Below are 26291 nucleotides of genomic sequence, written 5' to 3' on the forward strand. Positions count from 1 at the left end.
ATAGTTAAATGGAAATCTATATAATGGAGGAGAGGTTGTATATTTTTTTATATATAGCACCTGAAGATATTTTGTTGTAGTACTGATATAAGTGTGGGTTTAATATACAAAGTATAAAGACATCTATATATATAAATATCACATACCAGTATTTCAAATGATGGATCAGTTATAAATGGAGGCAGCAGCATAGAAAGAGTGCACCTAATACTGTAATGCATGAAAATATGTTTACATTATATAATCTGTGTGACACAAACATACACTCTAATGACCAAACTTTGCAGCTGATAAACACAGTCGGGAGCTTTTATTTTAGGCTCTGTTTTGACCTGTTGTCTCTCCATCTTGATTGATCTTTCATTTGATCGTCAGTATCATAATATCACACCGATTCATGTCTTCGTCGTCGGGTTTCGTGCACGTTGTTAGTTTTTAAAAGCATGAGAGGGGCCATTTTTCAGTGACTTCTTCGTTTAGTTGAGGTCGGAGCTGAAGCAAACTGAGAAAGTGTTACGTTTCCTATACTTGGAAATTCAGTCGAACCCCTTTCAGAGAATTTGATCAGTGTATTTGATCGGTCTATATTTTGCATGACATTACCACATTCACTGTGGTTTGAGAGATTTTGTAGAATATTAAAGGTCTGCTAACTTGTGAACAAAAAGCCATGGGAAGTGACTGAATGGATCATGTTGGGTTTGTCCAACCATATTTAATTTGTCAACCAGACGTAGACTGTTAACTCACTCACCACAGGTGCAGCACAGGTACAGATTAACAACAACCACAGGTGATGCAAACAAAACTGAAAAGGACTGTGCGCATCCTGGACTTCTGTTTTTTTCCCCCCACACATCTCAGTTCTCCTCAGTGTTGCATAACCGTTTTCTGTGTAAATATGTAAAACACTATATAGTATAACAGAGTGACATTGTCTTTTATTTAGACAAAATATCTATTTCAAATGTAGCCACTGTGACTAGACCAAAGCAACGTAACACATTTTCTTTTTTGTGGCATTCTTCTCATCCTCTTGTGTGCATTTTTTTATGTTTACTTAAATTGTGTCATCAGTAATTCATAAAGTATGTAGTTGTCCATGTATATTTTTATGTGTACATTTCTTGTACAAATGACTGTGTTTTTAATTAAAGAACAAGTTGTCACACCTTAAAGTTGCTGTTGATTTGACTGCTTTTTTTAACGGAGACACATCAATTGCGAGAGTCACAAATGTTCCTAAAATGATAGGCAGACTGGTCCAGTAGTATGCGAGATTGGCTGTGGACAGACACAAAGATACACACACTCACACACATTTGTCCAAACGCCTGATCCCCTCCACCTGGTGGAGATAATGAACATTAGCTGCTGTGAAGTCAAATACCTGATGCGCTCTGTAATAACTCAAAGACACACTCAGTTTGATCTTTGAATTTAATTTCTTGTCTGAATTGAAACATTTCACTTTCAGCTTTTCTAGCTCTTATTTGTGTAACATTTGTCAATGTTTTTCCCCACTGGCCGTCTGCAGAAGTAAGGCACTATGCACACACTATATTCCAGTTACCTTGCTGTCCACATCTCCTCTACCCTACTTTGATTTAAACTGTGCCACTGGCCTTCATGTCCTGCATTTCTCATTGACATGTTTTTCCAACTCCTCCACATGTCTGCATAAGCTCAGTCCACAGCGTGGTGTAATTAAGCCTCTAAAGTGGCGGATTGCTACAGAGCACAAGCACTTCTGCCAGAAAAATACAGCACAAAAATACTGAGCAGCAATTTGTAATAATCCCCCCAGACATCCACTAAACCCAAACTATCAGTTTTGACATAATACAGGGGTTTAATCTGGGTATAAATCTATAAATCTCATAACGCAGGCTGGGGTAATCTCCCTCTGGCAGGCCTGTGGGGCTGCAGGACTGAGATGCTCCAACTGAAAAGTGCAGACCAGTGGCTCCACAATGAGATGGTGCTCAGAGGTCGCGGCAAGGTTGCCACGTGTCGAACAGCGGCACAATTTTAAACAAAGAGCAGTTCATGAACCGCATGATCTTATCATAAAATACTACTTACTTTTTGTCCAGTTTATGTGCAATGAATGCATATAGTAAAATGTTCGCTAAAAACACTAGGAATGTTATAAAAGTCGTACAGTTGCAACTTACTTCATGTCATTGTAGCAAAAGTGATCTATAACAGTCTATCCTGCTAAATAAGCTACTGCATCAGTCTTTAAAACCGGCTTCAACATGTTCACCTTTCTCTTTGACATGTCATAACTCTGCCTTACATAGGACAAATGCCTCTCCACTATGACTGGAGATCTACCTGTCCCATCTCTCCTCTTCTGGAGTGAATCCTGTAGTTTATTCACTCCCTCAGGAGCTGCAGGTTTTGTTGTCCTTCATGCCTGGACTGCAGTCTGACTGTGAGGCACACAAAGGTTAGTCTGCAGGTCTCCTGGGGCCTGTGGGGGTGGTAAGGACCTTGGGGACCTTGACCACGAAAACCATCAGGTCTTTGGCCTTGTTGCTGAACGCTCTGCGAATAACGTCCACCGCATGCTGATGAGTCACTCCCTGCAGACTCTCACCGTCCACAGACAAAAGCTCATACCCTGCCTGCAAACACAACCACAGGGTGAAAAGTTTAACATGCAAAACTCTCTGTAAACACAGAATAAGAGAAAGATTAATTATTATTCATATTTTATGATTACATATATCTCTGTGTGTTTTCCTCCCCCTCTATATCTCTTTTCTGTAGCGATCTGTCTCTGATGGACACTTTCCATAAATTTGCAGTGATTGTGTCCCTTGGCAGGAACCTGATTTATGCCAGAGAGAATTGGGGCTCTCCCGTTAGTTTAATATATTCACACTGAAGGCCGTCACTAGTGCACATATAAAGTTTACCCTTCAGCACAAGGTTGTGGAAAAGAGAACATACACTGAGACAACCACACACACACACCACACACACACACAGTTGGGACTGCTCTCTCATTGTTTCCTGCAGGATGCAAGCAAAATGTGGCAAAACTGTGCAGGCCTGAGGAGAGGAACTTCCCCTGATGTCATCAGCCTTTGATGAGGATGCACCTGCCTCATGTGCTCAACCTCAGTGAAGGTTAGCAACACAGCACAAACACGCAAGGCCGACAGCCATTGTTGCATCTCCACCAATCATGTCTTTTTCTCCTTTCCCTTTTCCTTTCCAGTGATTAGACACAAAGATATTTGTTTTCCCTTCATTCTGCCCTACTGCATCTGATCTATTATGGGTCAAACATATTTGGATAGTATAGGAAGAGGTTTTCTTACAGCTCATCAGTGAGTCTGGTGCTCACCAATAACCTTAAAGCCTTCCGTGAGAACAGTATCAAAAGATTTAGATACATTTAACCAAAGAGGGGATTAAAAGTGCTTTTTTTTTCATTTTTGAAAAGTAATTTATTTGAATTAAATAGATGGCAACCTAATCTGTCCCCATCCTCTTTATGGCCATTTATGGAGCGCATTTATGAGGTTTCTTCTTTTCTAGCCAATAAATGTCACGAATACATGTCCCAAAAATAACATCAGCCAGTAAAAATGACTACAGCTTGCATGGAAGGAACAGTGGGACGCTCAGAATGTGGTTTACCAGCCCATTACAAATAAATTCAAGTAGAGTATTTAGCTAAGGAGAGGACAAGTACTGGCTCTGTGCCTTATATATCATAAGTGAAGAAAATCATATTTTTCATGATGTGGGTAAACACACAAGTCTAACACATCAAAGAGGTGGGTCTATTCAGCTGTCACATGTTTCACTATTTACGACCTCCTCTTACACAGCCAGTTAAAAACAGGCACATGACACACTCCTGTCCAGGTTTCCGCTGATAAAAGCAGGTGGCAGAGTCTAATGGACAGGAAAGTATGTGTGCAAATGACCACACACATACACAAACAAAACAGCATTCTTCACTGATTGTTTGTTGTCATGTGGCTCTAAGGAGACAGGATGCATGTTAACACTGACTCTCTTCCCTCTGCAGAGCGGGGGGGAGATTGCACTGAGCAAAGGAGCTGATACTGGTGAGCTGACAAGCCTCGTGGTGAGGTGTGTGAGGTGGAGACAACAGATAGCGGCAGGGTGCTGGCAAGTAGCCATATATATATCTGTGTGTGAGGCTGCTAAGCAACAACTTGTTTTGTTTGTGCAAGGTGTTGTTGATCTGTCACCACTTTGGTTCAGAACGAAATTTCTCTTCAACTATAACCTGCATTACCAGGAACTCTGGTTCAGTCACTGATGGTTTTCAGAGGATAAATCCTACTGACTTTGGTAATTCCCTGATTTTTCCTGTAGCGTCACCAGGTTGATATTTGTGTTTTTTGGTACAATGTCTCAAAACTTTTGAATGGATTGCCATGAATTTTTAGCTCAGACATTCAAGTTCCCATGAGTATGAATTGTAACAACTTTGGAGATGATGCTAATGTTAGCATTCAGCTGGAAGTACAGCCCAAGCAGCAACCTCCAGGGCTGAAAAACACAAAATGCCAAAAACTGCAGTTCCTCAAATGGCCACTTGAGGCTGGCTCCAAAACTGAATTAATTCCCCATTGACCCCATGTTAAAATGCCAAACTTCACAGCAGATAGAAACATGTTTACAGCCTAGAACGAACATGGTGTTGGTCTCTTAAGCTAATTTTTAACATTTATGACATCTGTAAGGGGGTAAATTTTTTATATAACTCACCTGTTTACATTTTATCAAGGCTTAAAAATACTCATTATTCAGTGGATGCTGACCGGCTATCTGAGAGGTGTCACCACAGACTATGAGTCAGAGCCACCCCTAACTCCTCAACAGCTCCACCTTCTCATCCAAATATGGTCACTTCTGGCTCCAAAAATCCAAGATGGGGACAACCACAATGCCAAACTCAAGGCTTCAAAGCAAGAATCCACAATCCAATGGGTGACGTCAAGCTGGGAGTCAATTATTTTGATACAGACTACGGCAAAACTAAAAAATGGAGATACTTTAACTCCATCAGTCACATCACTCCTGTCATTCAGCAGCTTCACTGGCTCCCAGTTAAATACCGCCATCCACATCCTAGCTCCTCTGCACCTCTCCGAACTCTTGCACAGCCACACCCCCACCCACACTCTCAGGACTCCCTCTTCCATCCACCTCACTGTCCCACCAGCCTCTGGAACTCCCTCCCACCGGACATCCGTAGCATCAACTCTCTCCACCCTCAAATACCACCTCAAAACTAATCTCTTTCAAAACGTCTATTCAATATGACTCCCGTCCGTCTAGCCACACACATACACTCTTTACACAGAATTTTATTCACTGTAAACTTGTTTTGCTGAATATGTATTTGTTAATGTGCTGTTATTTTCTCTGTCTTGAAAGGCACCTATAAATGTATCATTATTAACTGTTTATGGTGAGTTGTGGTCAGAGAATACCCGCAGCCAATCAGTAAACAGAGTCCTGTGTCTTCTGTGACATGTTGACCTATGTTACAAGGAATTACTTCCCACATGAAACACATGACGATGCTTCCCAGCAACAGAAAAAATGTAATTATTGCAGCAAGCCATGCTTCGAGACTGCTTGGTCTGTTTTTGGCCATCTTACCACTTTGTTGCTTTGTTACAGTCACTTCTTCCATTCTCTCCATTTTTATCTTCTCTTTCTTTAGGTTCTTTTTGTTCCAGATTGGTTGCATAATGTAGCATGTGTCTGTGTATTGTGTGACTCTTTGTGCAGCCAAATGTGTGACTAGAGAGACTGTAAGAAGGAAGTACTTTGAATTTGAAAGGCTGAGCAGATACTGGATCCCCCCCTATGTTGTACTCTAATCAGGCATTACACCTGAGTATGGATATCTAGCTGTTGGAAACAAACTTCTATCTTTGACTCTGGTCAGGAATTAGCCTGTGGTTAACTGTATTGAATGAGTGTGTGTATCATGTGTGTTTAAGTGAAACCAGGCCAAGATCACGTACAACGTTAAGTTACTGTGCAGGCAATATATTACCAATACATTAGCAGACTGGCACCTGTGTGGCTCATCAATAATGGAGGCGATGGGCTACTTGAGACAGCTCTCCACTCTTCTCGTCGCCACTCCTCATTGCACTCCTTCATGCTCTCCGTCATAGACATGCTTACTTATGGCAACAACTCATAACCACAGAGCAGAGGTCTGACAGGTTCTTCTAAAACACTCCAACCAGGACGGACAACTAATGAGCTTTACAATCAGGGTGTTATATACAAATAACAGTTTCATTATTTAGGGTGAAAGGATGTAGTTGTGGTTAAAGTGTTTACCACTTTTTCTTTAGGCTCAGAATCATAATCATTATTTTTTCTTTTTCTTTTACCTGTTGTCATTAAATCAATACCCATTTTTGTAACATATTGAGGTGTTTCTTCCATAACTGCTCACCTTCAGAGCCTCATTCGTAGATGCAGCTCCTCCTGGAAAGATTTTCTCTATCTTTATCATGGGCTGAACTCTGGACTCCATACCTCCAGAGATACTAATACCTGTAAACACACAGGGAAATTATAAATTAATAAACCAAGGGATTGCTCGACAGTGCCAGATTCTTGTACTCTAAGTAGTCTAATATTGTTGAAACTCTCTTCGGTCTTGTTCAGTTATCAGTGAAGCATTTAACTCTTCCTTTCAGTTTAGTATGAAGTGATACCCCGTGACTCACACATGCAACCAAAAATCTGTCGAGAGTGACTTAGTATTTTCATTGGTTACACTAGTCTGCCCTACATTTAGCAGCTCTGTCTCTGTGTGTCGCATTATTTTTCTTTACCCATCCAGAGTCCACTGACTCTGAGTCTGAGCCTACAGCATACAACAAGGCCAAAATATATGCGTTTTACAAAGAATGGCTTGTCCAATTTCCACGGATCAGATATGATTAAACCACCAACATCATGCATTGCATTTATTGCAAACAGTGTGGCCAAAGAATGGCTGGGCACAGTACACTCTGAACTGAAATGTTAAAAAGCACAAATGTGGTTGCACCTAAATTATCTGGTGGTACATCTTAATGGAAAAGTTAGGTGTGCCGGGGCCACCAATATAAAAAGTTTGGAGTCCTCTACCCTGACCTCCACTGGTGATGTGATGGATATGGGAGGATGGGAACATTAAAACTGACAGTTTCACAATAGTAATTTAGCAGTTTTTATTCTACTTCCAAGCATATTGAATAAACATATTCACACACCGAGTTGAATAACACCTAAATTAATTAAACTTAAACCAAACTGCAAAATGCATGTGTTTGTGTACAGAACTTACCCAGTGACTGCTTGGCCTTCGAGATGGTCAAAGTGCTGATTTCATACTCCTCAGGTGGCAGAGTTGCTCTTCTCTTCACACCGTGACCATTTTGTGAAAATCCATTTAGCTGCTGGCTGCTGTTTCTGCCTGTGGATGGACTCTTGTCTCTCTGGGGCTCGAACACATTAGCCAGAGGGGTTCTCCCTCGCCGCTGAGAGGGAACACGTACGCTGACCTCTGTGTAGCCCTCCTGCCTGCTACTTCTGCCATCTATACTGTCAGGACTCGCCTCCCTCCTCACTCTCCCATGGCCGTTTCTCACAGGCGACCTCCCTCGTTCAGGAGCCACATCTCCTCGGTCTGACACGGACAACAAGGAGACCTCGTCATACCGTGATGCCCCGTTCTCTCTTCTGTTTGGGGAGCGATGGGGTTGGCGCCCACGCTGGGTGCTGTGTGGTGATTCTGTGAGGAGGAGGCTGTGGGTGGGTGAGGGGCTCAGGGAGCGGGAGCGCACACTGGAGGAGGTGTAGTTGTCCACAGGTATATCCAACAGAGGGGTGAAGGCACGGGATGGAGGTAGATGGCCTGACTGCTGGCTGGACAAACGTAGTCTATCCAACTCCTCAATCAACTGACACTCCCGCAGGGTGTCCTGGACTGGCTGGAGGTGGAACCCACCCCTGTAGTCTGGACAAACATAACAACAGTGAGTTCAGCTTTAATGGTACATTTTAAACAGCAAAAGTAGAAGTTTCTTCCAAATGTGGAACGTCTGCATAAAAACACAGTGATGCAAAGATTATTCAGAGTCAAAGCAGCCAGTCAGCATGAGATAAAAGCTCACATCACTGATTTAGCATTGCACTTCTATAACTTTGTTGGACTCAGGATAGACAGTTCAAAAAATTGAGCATAGCATTAGCCCAGGCAGGACACAATGTTAAGCTCAGCAATGCAACCTATTGGCAAATCTCATTCAGGGCGCCCTATTTAAATTGCTCTGGCCTGCCTACTGTTGCTACTTCCTCTGCAAGCTGCTTTGCAACTGGCCTCGACCCCAGCTCCTCCTTTTCATGCTGTATCTGACTTATCAATGTCATTTCTGTTTGTCACTGATGCTGCTCTGTTCTGTTCCCGGGGGGGGGGGGGTCTTTGCTGCTGCTCTCCCTGGCTTAGGCTTTCCATGTAGGCGCATGGAAGGGCAGGAAGGTATGCTCTCTTTGCCTTAAGGCTTTTCTCATAGGTGCTTGGAAGAGTCTTTCTGCACAGGGATGAAGAAAAGCAGAGAGGCCCCAGAACAGAGCCATACCGCCAAATATAATACTGCAAATGGAGATAAAGTTTTCTTTGACTGAAGTGTTCCTGACTGAAATGATCAAAATTGATGCAGCAGAACCAGATGTTGCCTTGTTCCCTTCTCAAAACCTGGTGCCTACATTATCCGCAATGCAACAGTTTGGGTTGCATATTTATTTGTGTTATGCTTGTAGTAGCTAATGTAGCCTTGAACCACTAGCCTCAAACAGAGATTAGGAGCATGCTACAGAGGTTTGCTAAGCTCAGTTCTTTCTAACTCCACACCATCAGATTGTCTTTGGCCTCAGCCAACACTTACTTAAGTTACATCACTTGAGTCAGTTTATCAGATTTCATGAAGCTCCTTCTGCATAAAGGCCTTATGTAACTTCTTTTCACATATGCAGCAGTACTACCCAAGACCTATAAACAGATTTATACTTGTAAAATTGGTGGAGTTGCCAATTAAATCCTGAGCTGCTGAGGATAAAACATGCGCAATTTGTACTGAGCTACTCTCAACCATATCATTGCATTGAAATGTTCGACATTTATATTACAAAAAGCCTAATTTTCTCAAGTAGTCATATCTTAATAAAAAGTAAGCAACGTTCTCATCTATAAGGATTTCACACTTGGAATACTGATGCTAAGAAAACATCAGGACATGCTTACTCATGCACACACCTGAAGGGTATTCAAACTGCAAACAGTGGGTGACGATTTCACACAACATTGCCTGAATGACAAAATATAGATTGGATTTTTTTTTCAATATTTGCACATAGAAATGTTGGTGTTAAAAAAGGACAATGACAGCGTACATTCTGGGGATAACTGTGGCATAAAAGGACAAAACTACACAATTTTACTGTAAAATAGGGATAAACTGTTGGGACAAATGGATAAAATAAGCACTCTCTGAAAGCACTTTGAGATGGCGCTGTCATCTTATATTTATAATGTCTTTGCAGAGCAAAAATATCCAGCTTGTTTATGGAGGTACAACGTCAACCTGAAATAATAATGTTGACCTTGTGACCCCTAACCTGTGATTTTAGAAAGTGAGATGGCTGCAGTCAGTCTAAAGTAAGACTGTATTGATTGTGTCTCAATGACTCTTGAATGAGGAAGAGGATAAAAGCATCTCTGTATTGTTGAAGTGTCACAGCGGCCGACCGGGCTCGTCTCAGCCCTTTCTGTTGGCCACAGAGATGTAACACAAGCCTCTGCTTCAGCACAGGCACAGGAAACCTGAGATATTTTGTGCATGGCAATGTGTGTGTGTAAGAGTGTTTTATATGAGGTCAGGAGGTGGGTACGGGTGTGTGTGTGTGTGTGTGGAATGCCAGGGACGGGATACAGTCCGTTCCTGCAGGTGTTTCAGTTTGACACTACAGATATGAGATGAGGCAGGAAAGAAGTGAAGCAAGGGAGGAAAGTAAGAGCAGGAAGGGAAGGAGACAAAAGGTGAGAGGTTTAAGCCCCTTGTCTATCTCAAGTTGCTCTGGGATTAGAGAAAGGACATCGACTGGACAGAAGAAAGAGGGCTAGAAAGAGAAAGGGTGAGAGGAAGGGAGAGATAAAGCAAATGTACCTGGGATTGGGGTGATGAGGTGACGTCGAGGGGTTCCACTGCGAGGGGAGCGCAGAGCTGGAGAGCGAACTAGGAAGAAATAAAAAACTCAGGATATATCACTGATTTCTCATCAGCTATTTCCCAACTTCTATATCTATTTTGTTTCTTTTATGCAAACAGAAAATTGTGACTTAATGTTGAGCTGTATGAATTTAATAAATTGGCAAAGTCAAGTATATCCTGTTACCAGAGCGACTCTTGAGAGTATCATACGCCTCCAGCTCAAAGGGCATGACCATGCTGTCAAATCGACCCAGCTCAGAAGAAGGCATCAGCATCCTGCAGAGGATAGGATCAGAGTCAGTCATATATATTAACACATACACAGTATGTATAAGTATTAAAACACTATTATACTGTACATATACTCTGTGTATCTCACCTTATTTCTCTGAGAAGAAGGATTTTCTCCGGCCTGTCCAAGATTGCCAAAAGGGGACGCACTAAATCCTCAATCACATTCTCGGACAAAAACTGAGGGAAAGATTAGGTTGGTACACAAATTAGAGGAGATGAATAAGAAGAACCAATTAGTGTGGTTGTGAATATGAAGAGATTTTTGACTTTTTAAAAGGACACACAGCAATTTTTGTTTAGTGTATAATCACCATTGTGTTTGTGTTACCTTAGAATGAGCCGTTTATATCTTTAGAGAGCAGGTCCTTGTCTACTGAGATCGGCATGTTTCACTGCCACGTTACTAGATAAGTCCAGATCAGATAAACCTCTAAATAGGGCCGTTCATGTTTTCAGATCGGCCACCATAGTTAGCGGCCCGTCTGCGATGAGCAGCATCGGAAAAACACAGGTTATTAATACTGATTTCTTCTGTGTTTTTACGAGTTTAAATCACCTGGTTCATTGGTTTTGGAGGGGTGGAGATCTCTGCAGATAATTATAAAATTTCTGAACTTCTGGATCTTATGTTATCAGAGAAAAAAGGTTGGCACAGATTAGCAGGTGCTACATTAGCGATCCATGTCTGACATGCCAAACTGCATCGGAAAAACTGCTTTGTAACTAAAGAAATGCTTTATTCAGTGTTTTTAACAATTTAAATCACCAGGTCCATTTGTATAAGAGAAGAGAAGACCTCTGTGGATATTTCAGCTCAAAATAAAAACCACCTGAACATTCAGATCAGAAATAAGGTGCACACACATTAAGTTATCATAGAAAATAGGTGAACACAGTGGTAAAACAAAAACCTTCTGAACAATGAACTCTAAAGGAAGAGAAGTCTTAACTGGTTGCAATCTGCAATCCTCACTGCTAGATTCCACTACATCTCCCTAACTCATACACACTGGACATTTTAGAAGCTGTTAAAATGCATTGTTTCATAAGCACTTTGTTTAATAATGTGTAACTGTTCTATGCAGTTTTAATGCCTTTTATTTTCTGTCTCTCCATTTTATTATTTTTCTTTAATGTTTTTACAGTACCTTGTAACTCTTGTGTCAAAAGGCGCTTTATATTTAAAATTTACATATGTAGTACTTAACTCTGGCTCTGAAGGGAGTTTTAAAAAAACCTGATGATGTCATGGTGATGTCATCAGAGTTGTGCTTGTGCTTGAGACTTTTAACAGAAAGCCTGCGTTGCAAACTGAAGGTGAGAGGTTTGAAAGAATGGAGTACACAGGAGGAAATGGACCCAGGTAGACACTACCCAGGTGCATTATGGGAAATGTAGCACTCACTATACTTGAGTCTACTATTCTTTTCAAAATCAGACTCTTCTGCGTCCCCCAACTTTATGGAAGTGCAATACTAAATTGGTGGAGTTGCCCTTTAACCAAAGGTGTTAAAATCATAACTGCACATTTAATGATAAGGAGCTTGGCTGTTCTCTGATGTGCTGCGTGTACATTAAATATTCAGTTTTCCAATTACACCACTGCACACTTGGTGTTTAATTACTGTATTAACAGGTGAGTCAGACTGTGCTGTAAGTATCTCGATATCTTCTGCAGTGGTTGCAAAGGAGCTGATCCCCTGAAATTGGCCGATGAGTGTGAGATGGGCCGAGTGAGACAAGGGGATCAGATGACGGCTGATATTTGATCCTAATCATAAATGGCAGGCCAAATCCATCTTTTGTCACAGCTGCTGCCAGACACGTCTATCACTAAAGGACACTCAGCGGCACGGGGAACAATACTGCACACTTAAGCCTGAGAGTAGTCCAGCTGGTTTCATTCAGTGGGTGGAAAAAAACACACACTCACAGGAGAGTGCCCCTGAGGTGTTAGAGATGGTAATTTCAGATCAGAGACTTACCCGCCGACAGTGTCTCATCACAGCAGCCACCTCATCCTGGCTGAGCAGTTTCTTTGCCATGTCCTCAACGTGCTGCAGGGTCTCTGGTCGGGGCAGCGGGCTGCTGTCTTTAACCCCAGCACGGGATTCTTTTGGGGAGGTCAAGAGCTGGAAGGGACGGCCTCGCTCCTTGTCTAAGGGATTAAAGTTCAAACTGAAATCAACAAGATGCAAACAGAAACATGTGCAGATGTCATGAGATACACTCATACAAAATAAAGATTTAGCCTCACAAACCCAGGGATGTCCGTGCAAAATTTCCCAAAATCTTTCTATTGAGGCTGTTGCAATCATCTCCCAGCTTCCCATCTTATCACTGATGCTGTAAACTTATGAACTCCCAGAAATGAGTGAATGGCTACTGGGATGGACTGATACCTCCCAGTGCCAGAAATATAATCTCAAACAGCATTTTTCCTGGTTTAAGATGTCTAAATTGCTGCCCATATCTCAGATTTGTTCAAATATAATAATTGAAGTGAAACAAAATGGCAATTCAGTCAAAACCTTAGGCTATATTTTGCAGTGTTGGATGCAGAATATGTGCCTGGAAAGACAGAAGATATCCTGTGACCGTGCCCTCACCTTTGTCAGCATGGTGAGACGGTGACTTGGAGCGACTCTTCCCTTTACGATCTTTCTTAAAGAACAGGTTGACAAAGGTTTTAGATCGCTGCAGGCTGGTTTTACCCTCTCCTGAGCTCCTCTCCTTCTGTTGCCTCTTCGTCTTTCGTCTATCTTCTAAAGGTGGAAAAAAAGAAGACACAAATCTCTCCAAATCAGCTTATAATACAGATGCATTTTATCCATGACTTATTTTAACACCTGCTAAATTATGTAAATGAAAGGGGTTTAACTAAACGACTACATCACACAAAAATCTTCCATAAGTGGTGTTGAACCATAGCAAGAATAGGACATTCTGCATTTCTGTGTATGGCACTGAAAACATAATTCATTAGGCTTTGTATTGCTCCATGCTTAACTGTTAGCCAATAACAGTGGGTGATACACACTCTCCGCTATGAGTACAGACTGTTCATTTCTCTTCCAGTCAGCTCCTCTGTTCGCTGCAGTAAATCTGCCACTGTGGAAAGTAACACAGTAATTCTGATGAATTGCAGCTACACCAACCTGAACACACCCCTATCTACTGAAGGCACTACAGCAAAGTGCTCCAGCTTACATAACAAATGTCCAATCAGCCCTGAGCTCCGGCCTGAGCCCTCGCCAGGTCCTGGAGGTATGAATGAGCCGGATAAATTGAAAAGGAAAGGCTAATAACTCAACAGCCCCGCCAAGGCTTGGATGAGATATTTCTCCATATGCTTGTTCTTATTCATTTCTCACAGAGGTACAACAAGTGAGAGTAAAGGGCGGTGATTAATCATGAGTCTGCGTTGAACTTTGTGCTCTTGGACAAATTGTGTCTGGAGCTTAAATCAGCCATGTGCAGTCTGGATGTTCTTGTTTACTTCCTGGAGTGATAGAAAGATGAGGGGTCATTAAACTGACTGATGGGCCGCAGGAAGATCTCTAGAGGATTTCAGAACAGATCTCATTACACAGTGAGTGCAGGTCCTGTCACAAAAATCAGCTAAGGAACTGAACCTGGTTGTGACTGCAATACCCACGGTGCCGTGAATCTGGAAAGGCTGATTTCTCACGTGAGATGGATGATACTACCACTATAATCAACAATCACAAAACAGAGTACAGCCTGACTGATACTGCAGTTGCCTGCTTCAAACATTTTTCCAAGTTTCATGTTGTGAATGTTCCTTTTCAGCCAACAAAAACAACAATACTGATAAATCTATGATAAGCTTTCATCAGCCAATATATCAGGCCAATGTTTATAATTAAAGTAACTATAAGGAACTCTCATTGTGTTGATTTTGGCGGCCTCTGTGGAAAAAAAGTGGCTGTGTTTCCATGAACACATACCAGGCAGCAACCTCAAGATGCTTTAAAAGTGAATCAAAGCCCATCATATTTGCAGCCCAGTACACAAAGCAGTTTGGGTCTTTCTAGCTAACAGTCAATGACAACTGTACAGGGGGTTAATTTTTATGTTAGTCACCTGTTCACATTTTATTAAGGCTTAAAGTTACGCATATTTAGGGGCGGTGCCGCTTGAGTGACAGGCTGTCTGTGAGGCTTTGCTGCAGTCTGTGAGTAAGATCTACTCCTTGCTCCTCCACAGCCCCACACTCTTGTGCAAATATGGTCACGTCTGGCTCCAAAAACCAAGTTGACAACGGACAAAATGCCAAACTCTTAGCTTCAAATGGAATTTCCCAAACCAATGGGTGACTCCACAGTGGCTATGTCGATTACTTATACAGTCTATGGCAACAACGCCTAATGTTGTAAAGATCTGGCTAGTAGTGCAATTGTATTGGAAGCAAATGAAAGAAAGACACTTTTTCCCCCAAAAAATAATTTTTGGCTTTTTCCCTTTTTATTTGATAGGACAGATTGAGTGTGTGAAGGTCGGGAGAGCGGGGATGGCATGCAGCGGAGGGCTGCAGGCTAGAATTGAACTGGGGCTGCTGCAGCAAGGACACAGCCTTGGTACATGGGATGCCTGCTCTACCAGGTGAGCTACTGGGCACAATTGATTTTTAATAAGGTTTAATTTTTTTAACAGCTGTTTGCAGGATGCATTGCAAAGGGGTGATGTTTGTTACAGAGTAAAATTAATATGATGAAGGTCGCACAAGTAAATTTTGTTTCAGCCAAAAATGTAAATTCATATTTTTATGTATGACCACATCTTACACATTTCACATAGCCTATCTATCGAGGAGGAGGAGGGCCAATTTAGGATCCTTTCATATACTGCAATCCGCTCCATCTGTTGAATAACCGACCAAGGTTGACTTGTGTCCCTCGGCACTATAACCGTCCCTTTTAGCTCTTTTTTCTATTCAATTCTTTTCTTTTTCTCTTTGTCGATCCTGCCCCAGTATCAGCCATCACCACAAAAGATAATGTCAAAAACAAAATTCTCTAAAGAAAAATCTTCTGCTTTATTCTTCTTCTTTGAACAGGCTTACATACTGCGAAACAGCATAGGTTCATCCAGCCTGCGTTGAGGCCCCAGGGACAGGCATTAAGAATAACTCTATAGAAATAGCCAGTCTTCTCACTGATGGTCTTGTTTACTTATGTAGGTCATATAGAACCACCGGTATTAAATTGAGACTGTGTCACAACAAGATAAAAACTCCTTGTGGCTGCTTTAATATGACACCTGTGTCTATAAACAACCTTAAAGCCTCAGTTTCTCGCTCCTTACAATTCCACTGAGCCTGCAGTTCTCACCTGAAGCAGTGATGTGGCTCTGGGAACGTCTGATTGGCTTTCGTGGTCTGCTCAGGGCCATCAGTGCTGCCGTCTTAGGTGAGTGTTTCTCTACTTCCTGGTTCCCTGATGACAGTGTCCTTGTGCGCCCCCGCCCTCCTTCTCCAGCTCCTTCCATCTCCCTAGGTCCTTCCCCTTTCCCACGTATGACCGTGTCCTTCAGCAGCACTGTGGCGCCTACAGTCCGGCTAGTTTCTGTGGTGACCAGCCTAGGGTGAGACCCATTAGTTGAGGGGTAGTCCACCAAGTTTGGGGGATGGGGGTCAGTCTGTATGGCGGTGTCAGCAGTTCGCTCTGCACTGCTTGGACGTCGGGAGCGGTCCTCTGTGGAGATGGCGACGTCTACCATCTCTGAGCCAAAGACAGGAGGGAAAAGGACCTGGGAGAGACCACTGAGGGAGCTGAGAGGGGTGCTGGAGGACAAGGAGGAGGCAGAGGAGTTGGAGTCTGAACCCTGGGAGGATGGTGCGGGGCCCCCGTTGGCCACTGCAGAAAACAATCCATAATTAGAATGAATTATGGGGATTAGTGTTTAAAATATCATTGTGTGTGTGCAATACCTTATGAAACTGTCCAATTGTTATATTGGAGCACAACACACACACACACACACACACACACACACACACACACACACACAGAAGCTGCTGGGTTACACGCTAAATAAGATTTGTACAGGAAGCTTCATTTCCTTATATCTCACAGCAGTCTGCTTTGTTTGGATCAAAGTCTGTCTGCCCTCATGTCCTATTAATCCTCTAAACTTCTGAGAGACAGAACATGAACCCAGAGTTATTCTTTTTCTGTCTTTTTTTTTTATAATGAAACTCCAAAATGACTCTGCATCTTGACCTAGATGTCAGGTCGTGCTCTGTTCCAGACGACTGAGCTGCCTTTGAGTACACTGAATTAATCCCTGGCTGCGTTCAGAAGTACTCATATCAAATTGAAAAACAAGGAATTTGAGTCCTGTCAAGAAATTGAATGACAGGGTTTTAGTATAAGCAGGCTACATGTGGCCACTGTTCCACTTTTTTTTTAGATTTCCAAGTAGAATCAAACATGTGGCTTTGCAAACAGAAATGAGAACCAAAAACACTATCTCTATCTTGTAAAGTCGTATTTTGAAAAAGTCAACGTACGTTTGTCGAGCCAGCCGTATTCTGCCACCATCTCCTTGTATGCAGGGTATCTCCCAGCTTCCTGTTCAACAGCAAAAACATGATAATATTAATAGTTAGAGAGAACATAAACAACATTTTGCAGGGCAATATTGTGTCAATACAAAGAAGTCAAGCATGTCTTTAATTATTAATTCTGCAAATACAAATACAAATACAAATACAACAACAACGTATCCTCATACAACAGTTGTTGTTGTGGTAAACTGACTGCACTTGTACAGCGCTCTTCTAGTCTTCAGATGACTTGAAGCACTTTAACACTACATGTCACATTCACCCATTCACACACACATTTACACACTGGAGACCGAGGCTACCATACCCATGGTAGTGCCACCTGCTATTCAGTAATCATTCACTCGCACCAACACACTGATGGAACAATCATCGGAAGCAAATTGGGGTTCAGTATCTTGCCCAAGGATACTTCGACATGCGGGCTGGTGGAACCAGGGATCGGAGTGCCTGTCTTCTGATAAGTGGACGACCCACTCAACCGCCAATCAACCGCCCCAGTATATCTAATATCTAACAATCTAGTGCCCCAGGCATAGAGCTTCAAGTAAAATAGTTAATGTACAGTTACACACTTATCATAAGGTTTAAGTGTTGAGGATGGGGTTAGGTAAAGGCAAGTAAATTTAAGTAGGTTTTGTTGAGGAGAAGAAACATGGTTGGATGTCATCACATTACATACTTAACATAGTGTTACATACTTAATGTACTTAATGTAAAGTTACATAGGTTAGGTTTAGGAAAAGAAACATGGTGGGGCACTGTCACATTACATACTAAATATATCATACTTAAGGTAAAGTTACACACCTAATGTAAAGTACTTAAGGTGAAGTTATGAAGGTTAGGTTTAGGAAAACACCCATGGTGACGACGTACCTTAAAAGTTTACTTGGTTTCACATGGAACACAAACACTGGTCTTGTCCTGTGTTTGTTTTACCTGTCCACCACCCTAACCTAACTTACATTTCACTCTTTATTCTACTTTCGTCTTTACTCCCGTCAGCACATGGGTCACGGGATTGCAGCCTTCCCAATAACGTAGGCTATACACAAATTACTAGATTATGATTACATGATTTACATATGAATTCATGGATTACTTTTCATTGGTATATGTACGAACAGTGCCCGAGAGCAACCTGACTGTAATACTAAATGACTGAAGTAAGTCAAACAGCCTAAGAACCTAACAGACAAAGTTTTACTTTGGGGACATAATATGTAGTTGAAAAATGTAATAAAACACAATACATGTTATTGAAATACTTAGTATATTGCAAAATGTTTTTAATTGCAATATAGTGACTCAAGTATTGTGATAATATTGTATTATTAACAGTCAATATTATCATACAACAATCCACACCTAAACAATTCCAGCTTTAAGCTTGAGCTTAAGGTGTGGAAACCACTGCTCTAGGTAGTGTTTGTTAAAGTAAGAAGCACTTTTGTGATACGTATTAGTGTCTGATTGCCTCCCAGGTCTATTTTAAGGGACTGTCTCATCAACACAGCTTAAGGTCAAAGAGAAGACACGTAGGTGCAGCAAGGTTACGTTTACAATTTTCCACCAAAGCCTTGGATGCTCAGGTGTGACAGAGTTTAGTAAATTAACCCTGGCTCCACTGTGCGTGACCCTGACCCACAAATGGGTCTAATACAGGACACAAGGAAGACATAAATTTCAGCTTTCTGTTGATTATAACCTGATCCCTGACTGCCTTTGAATAATGAACGTCGTCCCTGGCTGTTTTTCACACGTGGAACCTGAGATCAGAGGAGTAAAATGAGCACGCAGCAATGTTAGTGAGCTAAGAGAGCGCTCAAACACACTGCACCAACACACATGTGCCCATTCATACACACAAACATACACACAACTCCTTTATCTAAAAATGACACGGGTTAAGTGGCACGGCCTTACACACACACACACACACACACACACACTCACATGCGTGTGTACACAGACACACATAAGGAATTCAAGGGCTGTGAGCCAGCTGTCTGCTCTGCTCTGCAGGCTCATTCTGTCCCCTTCTCAGGAGAGCTGGTGTTGTTTAACACGCTGTAACATTTATTATTGTGTCACAGCACTTAAAGCACCCAATCAATTGTTATGTTTAAACCTGAGCAAATGATTAAAGCTGCCATAGAACACTGCACCACAGATGTGTCAAGGACCTAGGGGACACATTTCTGAGATCAGACTTTAACCTGCATCGACTGATCTTTTAAGGGGAACAAGTTGTACACAGAACACTGACATATTATCACTTAATGAAGTTAACATGTTTGTTTCTTATTTACACATCCAGCTGACATGGAACAACATCAGCATTCAGTTGGAGTTGTGTTTCTGTCCACCAGATAAATGTAAGTAAAATATTTACTATCCTTTTAGCTATATTTTGTTCTAAACCAACACCTATGGGAAATATTTCACTCACTAGCTGCTAAATGCTCCACTATAGTCACCAGCTAGTCACTAACTATCTGCTGTTTGGTGTCGGGCAGGTAGTACACAGTGGGTTTCTGGAGTTTTGTAGCTGACAATAGGGATGATGGGAGCAGTGAGAGTGAACAAAATCACAGACATTGCGGGTCGTACAACTAAAACAATCAGCTTTAAGAGGCTAAGACGCACTAAAGAGCTGTCAGCTTAATATTACAAGTGACCCTTTTCTGCACATAATAATTTGATCCATTATTAATATAAAAATTATCACTTAGCGCAGCTTTAAATTTATTTGTAAAATTGTCTCTCACCCTGATGGTCAACATGACATGCGTGTGGCTCTTCAAGACCTCGACTGCATTGCTATGGGTGATGTCATCAAAGCTGACCCCGTTGGCTGCCAGGATTTGATCGCCCATTTTGATGCCATGCAGTTCTGCAAGCCCGCCCGGGTCCAACCTGAAGAGAAAGTGCATAAAGGCAGTGGGTAAATTGTAGGCACTTACAGCTTAAGTTTAAACCCATAGAAACAGAATGAGAGTAGAATGGAAGTTCCCCATTGATATTAACGTAGCAGAATGTTCAGAGGTGAGGCCATTTTTATGTGTACTGTTGCTATTGCAACAATTGTAGTGGGCTGACTTCCGTATAAATGTCCATATAAACAAACCAACTTGTGGCAAGTGGCAAATTCACTGAGGTGAGGTTTTGGACAACCAAACAAGCAGTGGAGTATTAACATGCTCAAATAAACAATCTTTTTCTTGCTTAGTTTTTTAGGGCTTTTTTTTGCCTTAAATCGATAGGACAGTTGTTAGTGTGAAAGAGGGAAGGAGAAGAGGAATGACATGCAGCAAAGGGCCACAGATTAGAACCAAACCCGCAGCTGCTGCAGCAAGGACAAAGCCTTTGCACAGGGGGCGCCGCCTTTACCAGGTGAGCTAATGGGCGCCCTAACAATCTGTTACTTTTAACATATTACCATAACTATTTTTTCCTGTTTTGTTTTTGCCATTAGCTGCATGTTTGTTGAAACATGATGTAACATTACTATAGCTGCTTCATCAGAATGAGTGAGAGTCGCTGCTCAGTGAACAGCTGAGAGGCAGAGGCAGAGGCAGAGACCACAGGGATAAACAGTGTGGAGATCAGCATATTTTTACATCTAACTCAGTAAATTCAGGATAAATTTCAACCAAACCAAAGTTGGAGATTGTTGAAACAGTGGAATAACTAACTAGATAACTAACAAGACAAATTTTGTCATATTGATCACTGTACATTTATTATGTTAATCTGTCCTGTACACATGACATCTATTGCACATGTGTCCGTCCTCAAAGAGGGATCTGGCCTCAGTTGCTCTTCCTGAGGTTTCTACCATATAAGGGTTTTTAGAGAGTTTTTTTCTGTAATATAGTTTATACTGTAAAGCTTTTTGAGGCAAATTGTGATTTGTGATATTGGGCTTTATAAATAAAATTCAACTGAATTACGATTGATTTTGATGAGGTTTATTTTGTTTCTGTTGAGTTTAAGTAAATACTATGAGTTAAAAGTTAGTCTCAATTTGGGGAAGGAGAGAAGCTTGTATTGGTGTGTGGTTTTATTTTTCTGTTTAGTAAGGTAAATAGGCCTCAATATCATTCTCAAACTAGTGAGTATGACACATTTTATGTCTCCCTCTGACGTTTGTTGTCACCATAGCAACTAACAACGATGGCCATTTTCTTTTGTACTACTCAAATGACCACAGTAAACAGTTCATTGCCCGTTCTCATTTGATGTCTACAGTTATACATGACTTTATGTATTCATACAACTTTTGTTTCTTTTTTTACTCTGTATTTATAGTATGTTGAATATTTTACATTTAGTATATACTAGATGTTTGTGTCTTTTTCTCACCAGAAGCCCACCAAAGCAGTTTCTTAACAACATTTTATGTAATGGCGATGAAGTCAACACAAGGCCTTTCTATTTAAGGCCTGGTTTCTTTGATTTAATGCAAAAACAGGGAAAAAAATAACTGCAAATGAGATTATGTGATCTTTAATTCCTATGGGAAAGTTGTATTCTGCACACACTGCACTACCCTGAATAATTTTGTTTGTCTGATGCCTCTCCATGTGTAAAACAAGCAGTAGTCGAACGTGTTTCAAGCCATTCTTGGTTCATACTTAGAAACATAAATTCCCAGTCCGAACTCTTTGCCTCCTCTGATGTTGAAGCCCAGACAGTAGTCATCTGATGTGGTGAAGAGATGCACGATCCTGCGGAGAGCGCTGTCTGAACTGGTCTCTGATGGTGTACGACCGCTCTCCTCCACCACCATCCGCCGGTGAATCAGATCCACCCTACACACACACACATATGCCAAAGGTGAAATAAACACACGCATGAAAACATTCTCATACACTGCTTTCTGTTTCTCTGCTGCGCTTGGGCCTGTCAGTATCTGTTAATCAAATAGCCATAAAGGTCACAGCGGTAATCCATCCACTGCTGCCACATGAAACCAAGATACAGTATATCCCAAAAGAAAGATAACCAGTGTGAGCTACAGTCAAGTGACAAGACTTCACAAAACAAGAGCTATGCAAAGGTCAGTGGGGATAACAACAAGGTGGTAGGCTGTACATTACATAATAATATGTACACCAAACTTTATACAGTCATAATATTCAGTTACTGTTAAGTAAAGCTGTTAAATTAACTATGAAGTATAAATATTTCATGGTATATTAGATGTAGGATGTCATTTTTGGCAGCCTTATTCACACTGACACAACCCATACCGAGCAGCACCTCTGAGCTGTCTGGTCTCACCATGTGGTCTTCTCCTTGGAGTAGCGGATGCCGGGGATCTTGCCCACCCGTCTCACCACCATCCGCAGCCTGTTGTTGCCCGTCAGGACCTTCACAGCGCTGCTCATGGTGATGCTCTCAAGGCTGACCCCGTTCACCTCCACCAGCTTATCGCCCACAGTCAGCCCAGCCTGCGCTGCAGACACAGGTGGAACTCAGTATGATACACAGGAGTAAATGTCACATGGAAAGTGAAGACCACATGGCCAGATGTAAGCACACTGACAAACACACTCAAACACACACACTCACACTTTGTCCTAACCTGCAGAGCTGTCGTCCTCCACCTTGCTGACAAATATGCCGAGTCCGTGTTCAGAGCCCCCACGGACACTGAAGCCCAGACGCCCATCTGGACTCTTATCTACTGTCACCGTGTGAATGTCTTCACTGTCATCCCCTCCTGAAAAAACAAAAACAAAGCAAAAACAGAGAGGTTTAGTATTTTAAAACTGATTGAATAATTCGCAGAATCAACAACAGAAGTTGCTTTCTACACATCCATTTTCTCAGTTATTAAGGGGTAAACAGTACTGCAAATATCTTGCACTTTACCTACCTACAATTTTTTCTCAAATTTACACCAAATCCACAAACCTAGAAGTGAGAAATATGTTTTCTTCATTAAAGTTTTTAAATCATGAGTCACTGAGATATTCATGTGAACCTGTGTGGTATCCTCTAGGGCTGCAACAAACTATTATTTTCATTATCAATTAATCTGCCAGTTATTATCTCCATTAAATGATGAATTGTTTAGTCCATGAAATGTCAGAAAATATAATGAAAAATGTTCATCACAAGTTCCTAGATCCACATATGATGTCCTCAAATTGCTTGTGTGATGCAAGCCCCCAAAATATTCAGTCTTCTATCACACCAGAACAAGAGAACCAGCAAATATTCAAATTTCAGGAACCCGAACTTCTGCACTTTTGGGGGTATTTTTGCCTGAAAATAAAATGAGTTATTGACAAAATCAAAATGGTTGCTGATTAAACAATCAACTAATCCTTTCAGCTCTAGTATCTACAGTATATTGCATAATAATAATACATTTTCTTGCTCTAAACTCTAATCTAAACTTGAATTTATGATGGACTGAATAACTGAATGTCCTTCTGCTACCAGTCCCACTGTGTGCGTTACCATAGTTACAGAGGACTGTGATCTCACCATCAACAGGTGCATTGATGAGAATGACCCTGCCCATCGGTGAGGATGACCTGCGTTTGTGGCGGTGCTGCTTCTTCACCATGTAGCGTGTAGTACTGTGGGAACCCCCTGCCTGGCCTCCATGGATGAAGTGGGGATGCCCACCTCCATTTGTCATCTCCCTCCAGTCAGAGGAGTGAGAGCAGTGAGCCATGCTATGTGTCTGGCAAATCTTCCCTCAGTCATCCAGACAGGAGGATATCTGGGGTCTGATGTCAGGATGGAAGAGGTGCAGCCTGGGATTTAGGGAGCGGAGGTGGGGGACAGGTGTGGTGGGGAGCTGTGGTTTTTTGCACCTGATGATCCAGAGTGGATGATAATATACTGGAACTGGTCCCCACTTGAGCTGGCAATTCACAATCCTGTGGGTAACATCCCTAATCTTCATTAAAACCAGACCATAGAGAAAGCTTTGTAAAAGAATCCAAGATCCAAAAGAGAAAATGTGACAAAGAAAAACTCCACAAAGATGAATGAAAAACAATCATTTAAAAACGGTGGCAAAAAGTAGAGCTCCATGATTGAAGTGTGGACTTTTCTTTGTAGGTGCAAGAAGCTGAATTAATCCACAAGTTTCCACTGCAGCCTCTGAATCCGTCTCCACTGCCTGTGTGCAGAGAAGTCAGCGGTGCATGGTGATTCCCCTCGGGTCATGTTTAATTAAATGGATATCTGTTGTGTGGAGAATATTCTGGGATGAGTAATGTGGGCTCAGAAGTACCAGATGGGATAGTAAAACTCAAACTCATTTTGATACAGTACTGACCTTTAGCCTGGGACCTTTAATAGAATAAAACTAAATACAAAGTCCTATCCTATCTCCTTACAGTGTGTCAGCAGAAGTCCTACTGTCATTGAACTTCACGTGTTCCCATCAGTCAGCACCATGGACAGCGACCAAGATACAGTATCCATAAACAAGTGACCTCCTTTAAACAGTTAATTATCATCTGCATTCACATTAACTAAAACTAAACTTCTAAACTGTTGACATATTTCCGAGCAGTGTGGGTGAACTTTAACGCGTCATGCTTCTGTCTGAACTTACTCCTGATGATACCTTGAACCATGAAACGTTAAAAAGTGAGTGCCAAACTATTAAAACATCGTGACATTGCGTTTAAAGGAAAGTAAACAAAGTGTTAGGAGGTTACCTGCTGTGTCCATGTTGTGCCGGATGAGCTGGACAGACGCTCAGTCCGCCTCGCTGACGCATTATCGGACACCTCCGGTGTATTAGTGCCACCTCAGTTGTTCTCCAGGTGACAATTATTGTCTTATGAGGTGTAAGCCGTGTGCTTAAGCCTCTGCAGCTGTGCAGCCATTAGCGCTGGACCAGTCATGATTAAGTGCACTAATTGCACTTATATTACTGTGACGCTGCTTCAATCTATGTCACTTTGTCCTCGGGTTATTAATGTGTTAATTAAGTCCGTATTTTTGGGTAAAATTGCAGAGAGGTGTGTGTGGAGAAAGTGAGCTGTGGATCCTCCTGACTGCCGTCACCGTGTCTGTGAGGTGGGTGAACAACCCCACCCAGTGGCCAGCGGTGTTACATCACAACTTCTGTGCGGGTCCCATTGATAAGTTTCATTAATAACAGTGAATATACTGAGGCTAAACAGGAACAGGAAACCTTGACCTTGAACATGTGGTTTTTGTATTAGTTTTGCAGTTTTTGTCCCCTCATGTATCCGTTGGTGTGGCTGATTGCTTTTTATTTAATAGGGGAGGTATCATAAGCCATTTTGCCTTCTAACCTCCCCTGCACAATGTTTTAACTTTTAATTTCTTTTCCCCTGTATCTATAGGCCTACATGTATGTGCAAATAAACTAAACTAAACTAAACTAAACTACAGTAAAACTTCAATTAAAAGCCTAGTCCTAATTCAATGCCCAGTCCCCTTCACTAGCCAGGTGTAGCTACACATTTTGACTAATAAAGGCTTGTCTCAGGTAGAAGCCTGGTCTGGTTGCCAAGCAGTTCATTATTATAGAAGGTCTTTGAACCAGATTGCTGACTACCCACTTGAGATTTTGTTTAGATCGCACATACAAATATGAATGTTTAAAGTTTTGTCAATATTGAGATGCTACACATTGTTAGCTCGGTTGATTTCATTTTACTGAAACCATGAGCACCAGAGACTACTGTAAATCATTCAGATTTACCTGCATGACGAAAAAACAAGTGGTGACTCCCTTCTTCTGAAGCTAACAAAGTCAGAATATGTCAATGTGTTATAACGCAACAAACTGGCAAGCCTAATTTTTATACAAGTAATATTCATACTGGTTAAAACAAATAATTTGATTGTTTTTCCCATCTTTGCTGAGCAACTGTTTGGTGTAATAGAAATTAAAGGTCCATCCAATATAGATGCCTGTCCCAAATATAAGCCTGTTAATTTCAGTGATGTAACCAAATAGTAGCCTGGGCTATTAACTGAAGTTTTGTGGTAACCCTCCAAGGGTGTAGCACAAAATTCTGGGCCCTGTTCATAAGCACTCTCTTCGGGGCTCTTTCTTTCTTGATCCATGTCTCATTCATGCATCTTTTTAATTTTTTTCA

The 26291-nt window shown here is 41.7% G+C and overlaps 1 protein-coding gene across 1 annotated transcript; it reads right to left on the reverse strand.

The window, feature by feature from the left end:
• Positions 1-1525: 1525 nt before the first annotated feature.
• On the reverse strand, positions 1526-25283 carry pdzd7a (PDZ domain containing 7a). The gene is made up of 16 exons (XM_049600279.1): positions 24873-25283; positions 23680-24080; positions 22769-22906; positions 22465-22639; positions 21816-21992; positions 19947-20094; positions 17116-17176; positions 15935-16459; positions 13190-13345; positions 12566-12738; positions 10666-10757; positions 10471-10562; positions 10242-10310; positions 7364-8035; positions 6482-6582; positions 1526-2633 (listed from the first exon to the last, which is right to left on the reverse strand). Exons 2-16 carry the CDS (start codon positions 23870-23872, stop codon positions 2457-2459), a joined length of 2949 nt encoding a protein of 982 aa, XP_049456236.1. The 5' UTR covers positions 23873-24080; positions 24873-25283; the 3' UTR covers positions 1526-2456.
• Positions 25284-26291: the final 1008 nt, after the last annotated feature.

The sequence above is a fragment of the Epinephelus fuscoguttatus genome, linkage group LG16 (genome assembly GCF_011397635.1).
Source record: "Epinephelus fuscoguttatus linkage group LG16, E.fuscoguttatus.final_Chr_v1".
Lineage (NCBI taxonomy): Eukaryota > Metazoa > Chordata > Actinopteri > Perciformes > Serranidae > Epinephelus > Epinephelus fuscoguttatus.

Coding starts and splice junctions, on each gene's coding strand:
- pdzd7a (XM_049600279.1), bottom strand. CDS start 23,872: ATGGCTCACTGCTCTCACTCCTCTGACTGGAGGGAGATGACAAATGGA. Junction 10,563..10,665: donor CTTCTTCTCAGAGAAATAAG/GTGAGATACACA, acceptor TATCCTCTGCAG/GATGCTGATGCCTTCTTCTG. Junction 8,036..10,241: donor CCTCATCACCCCAATCCCAG/GTACATTTGCTT, acceptor ATGTTTGTCCAG/ACTACAGGGGTGGGTTCCAC.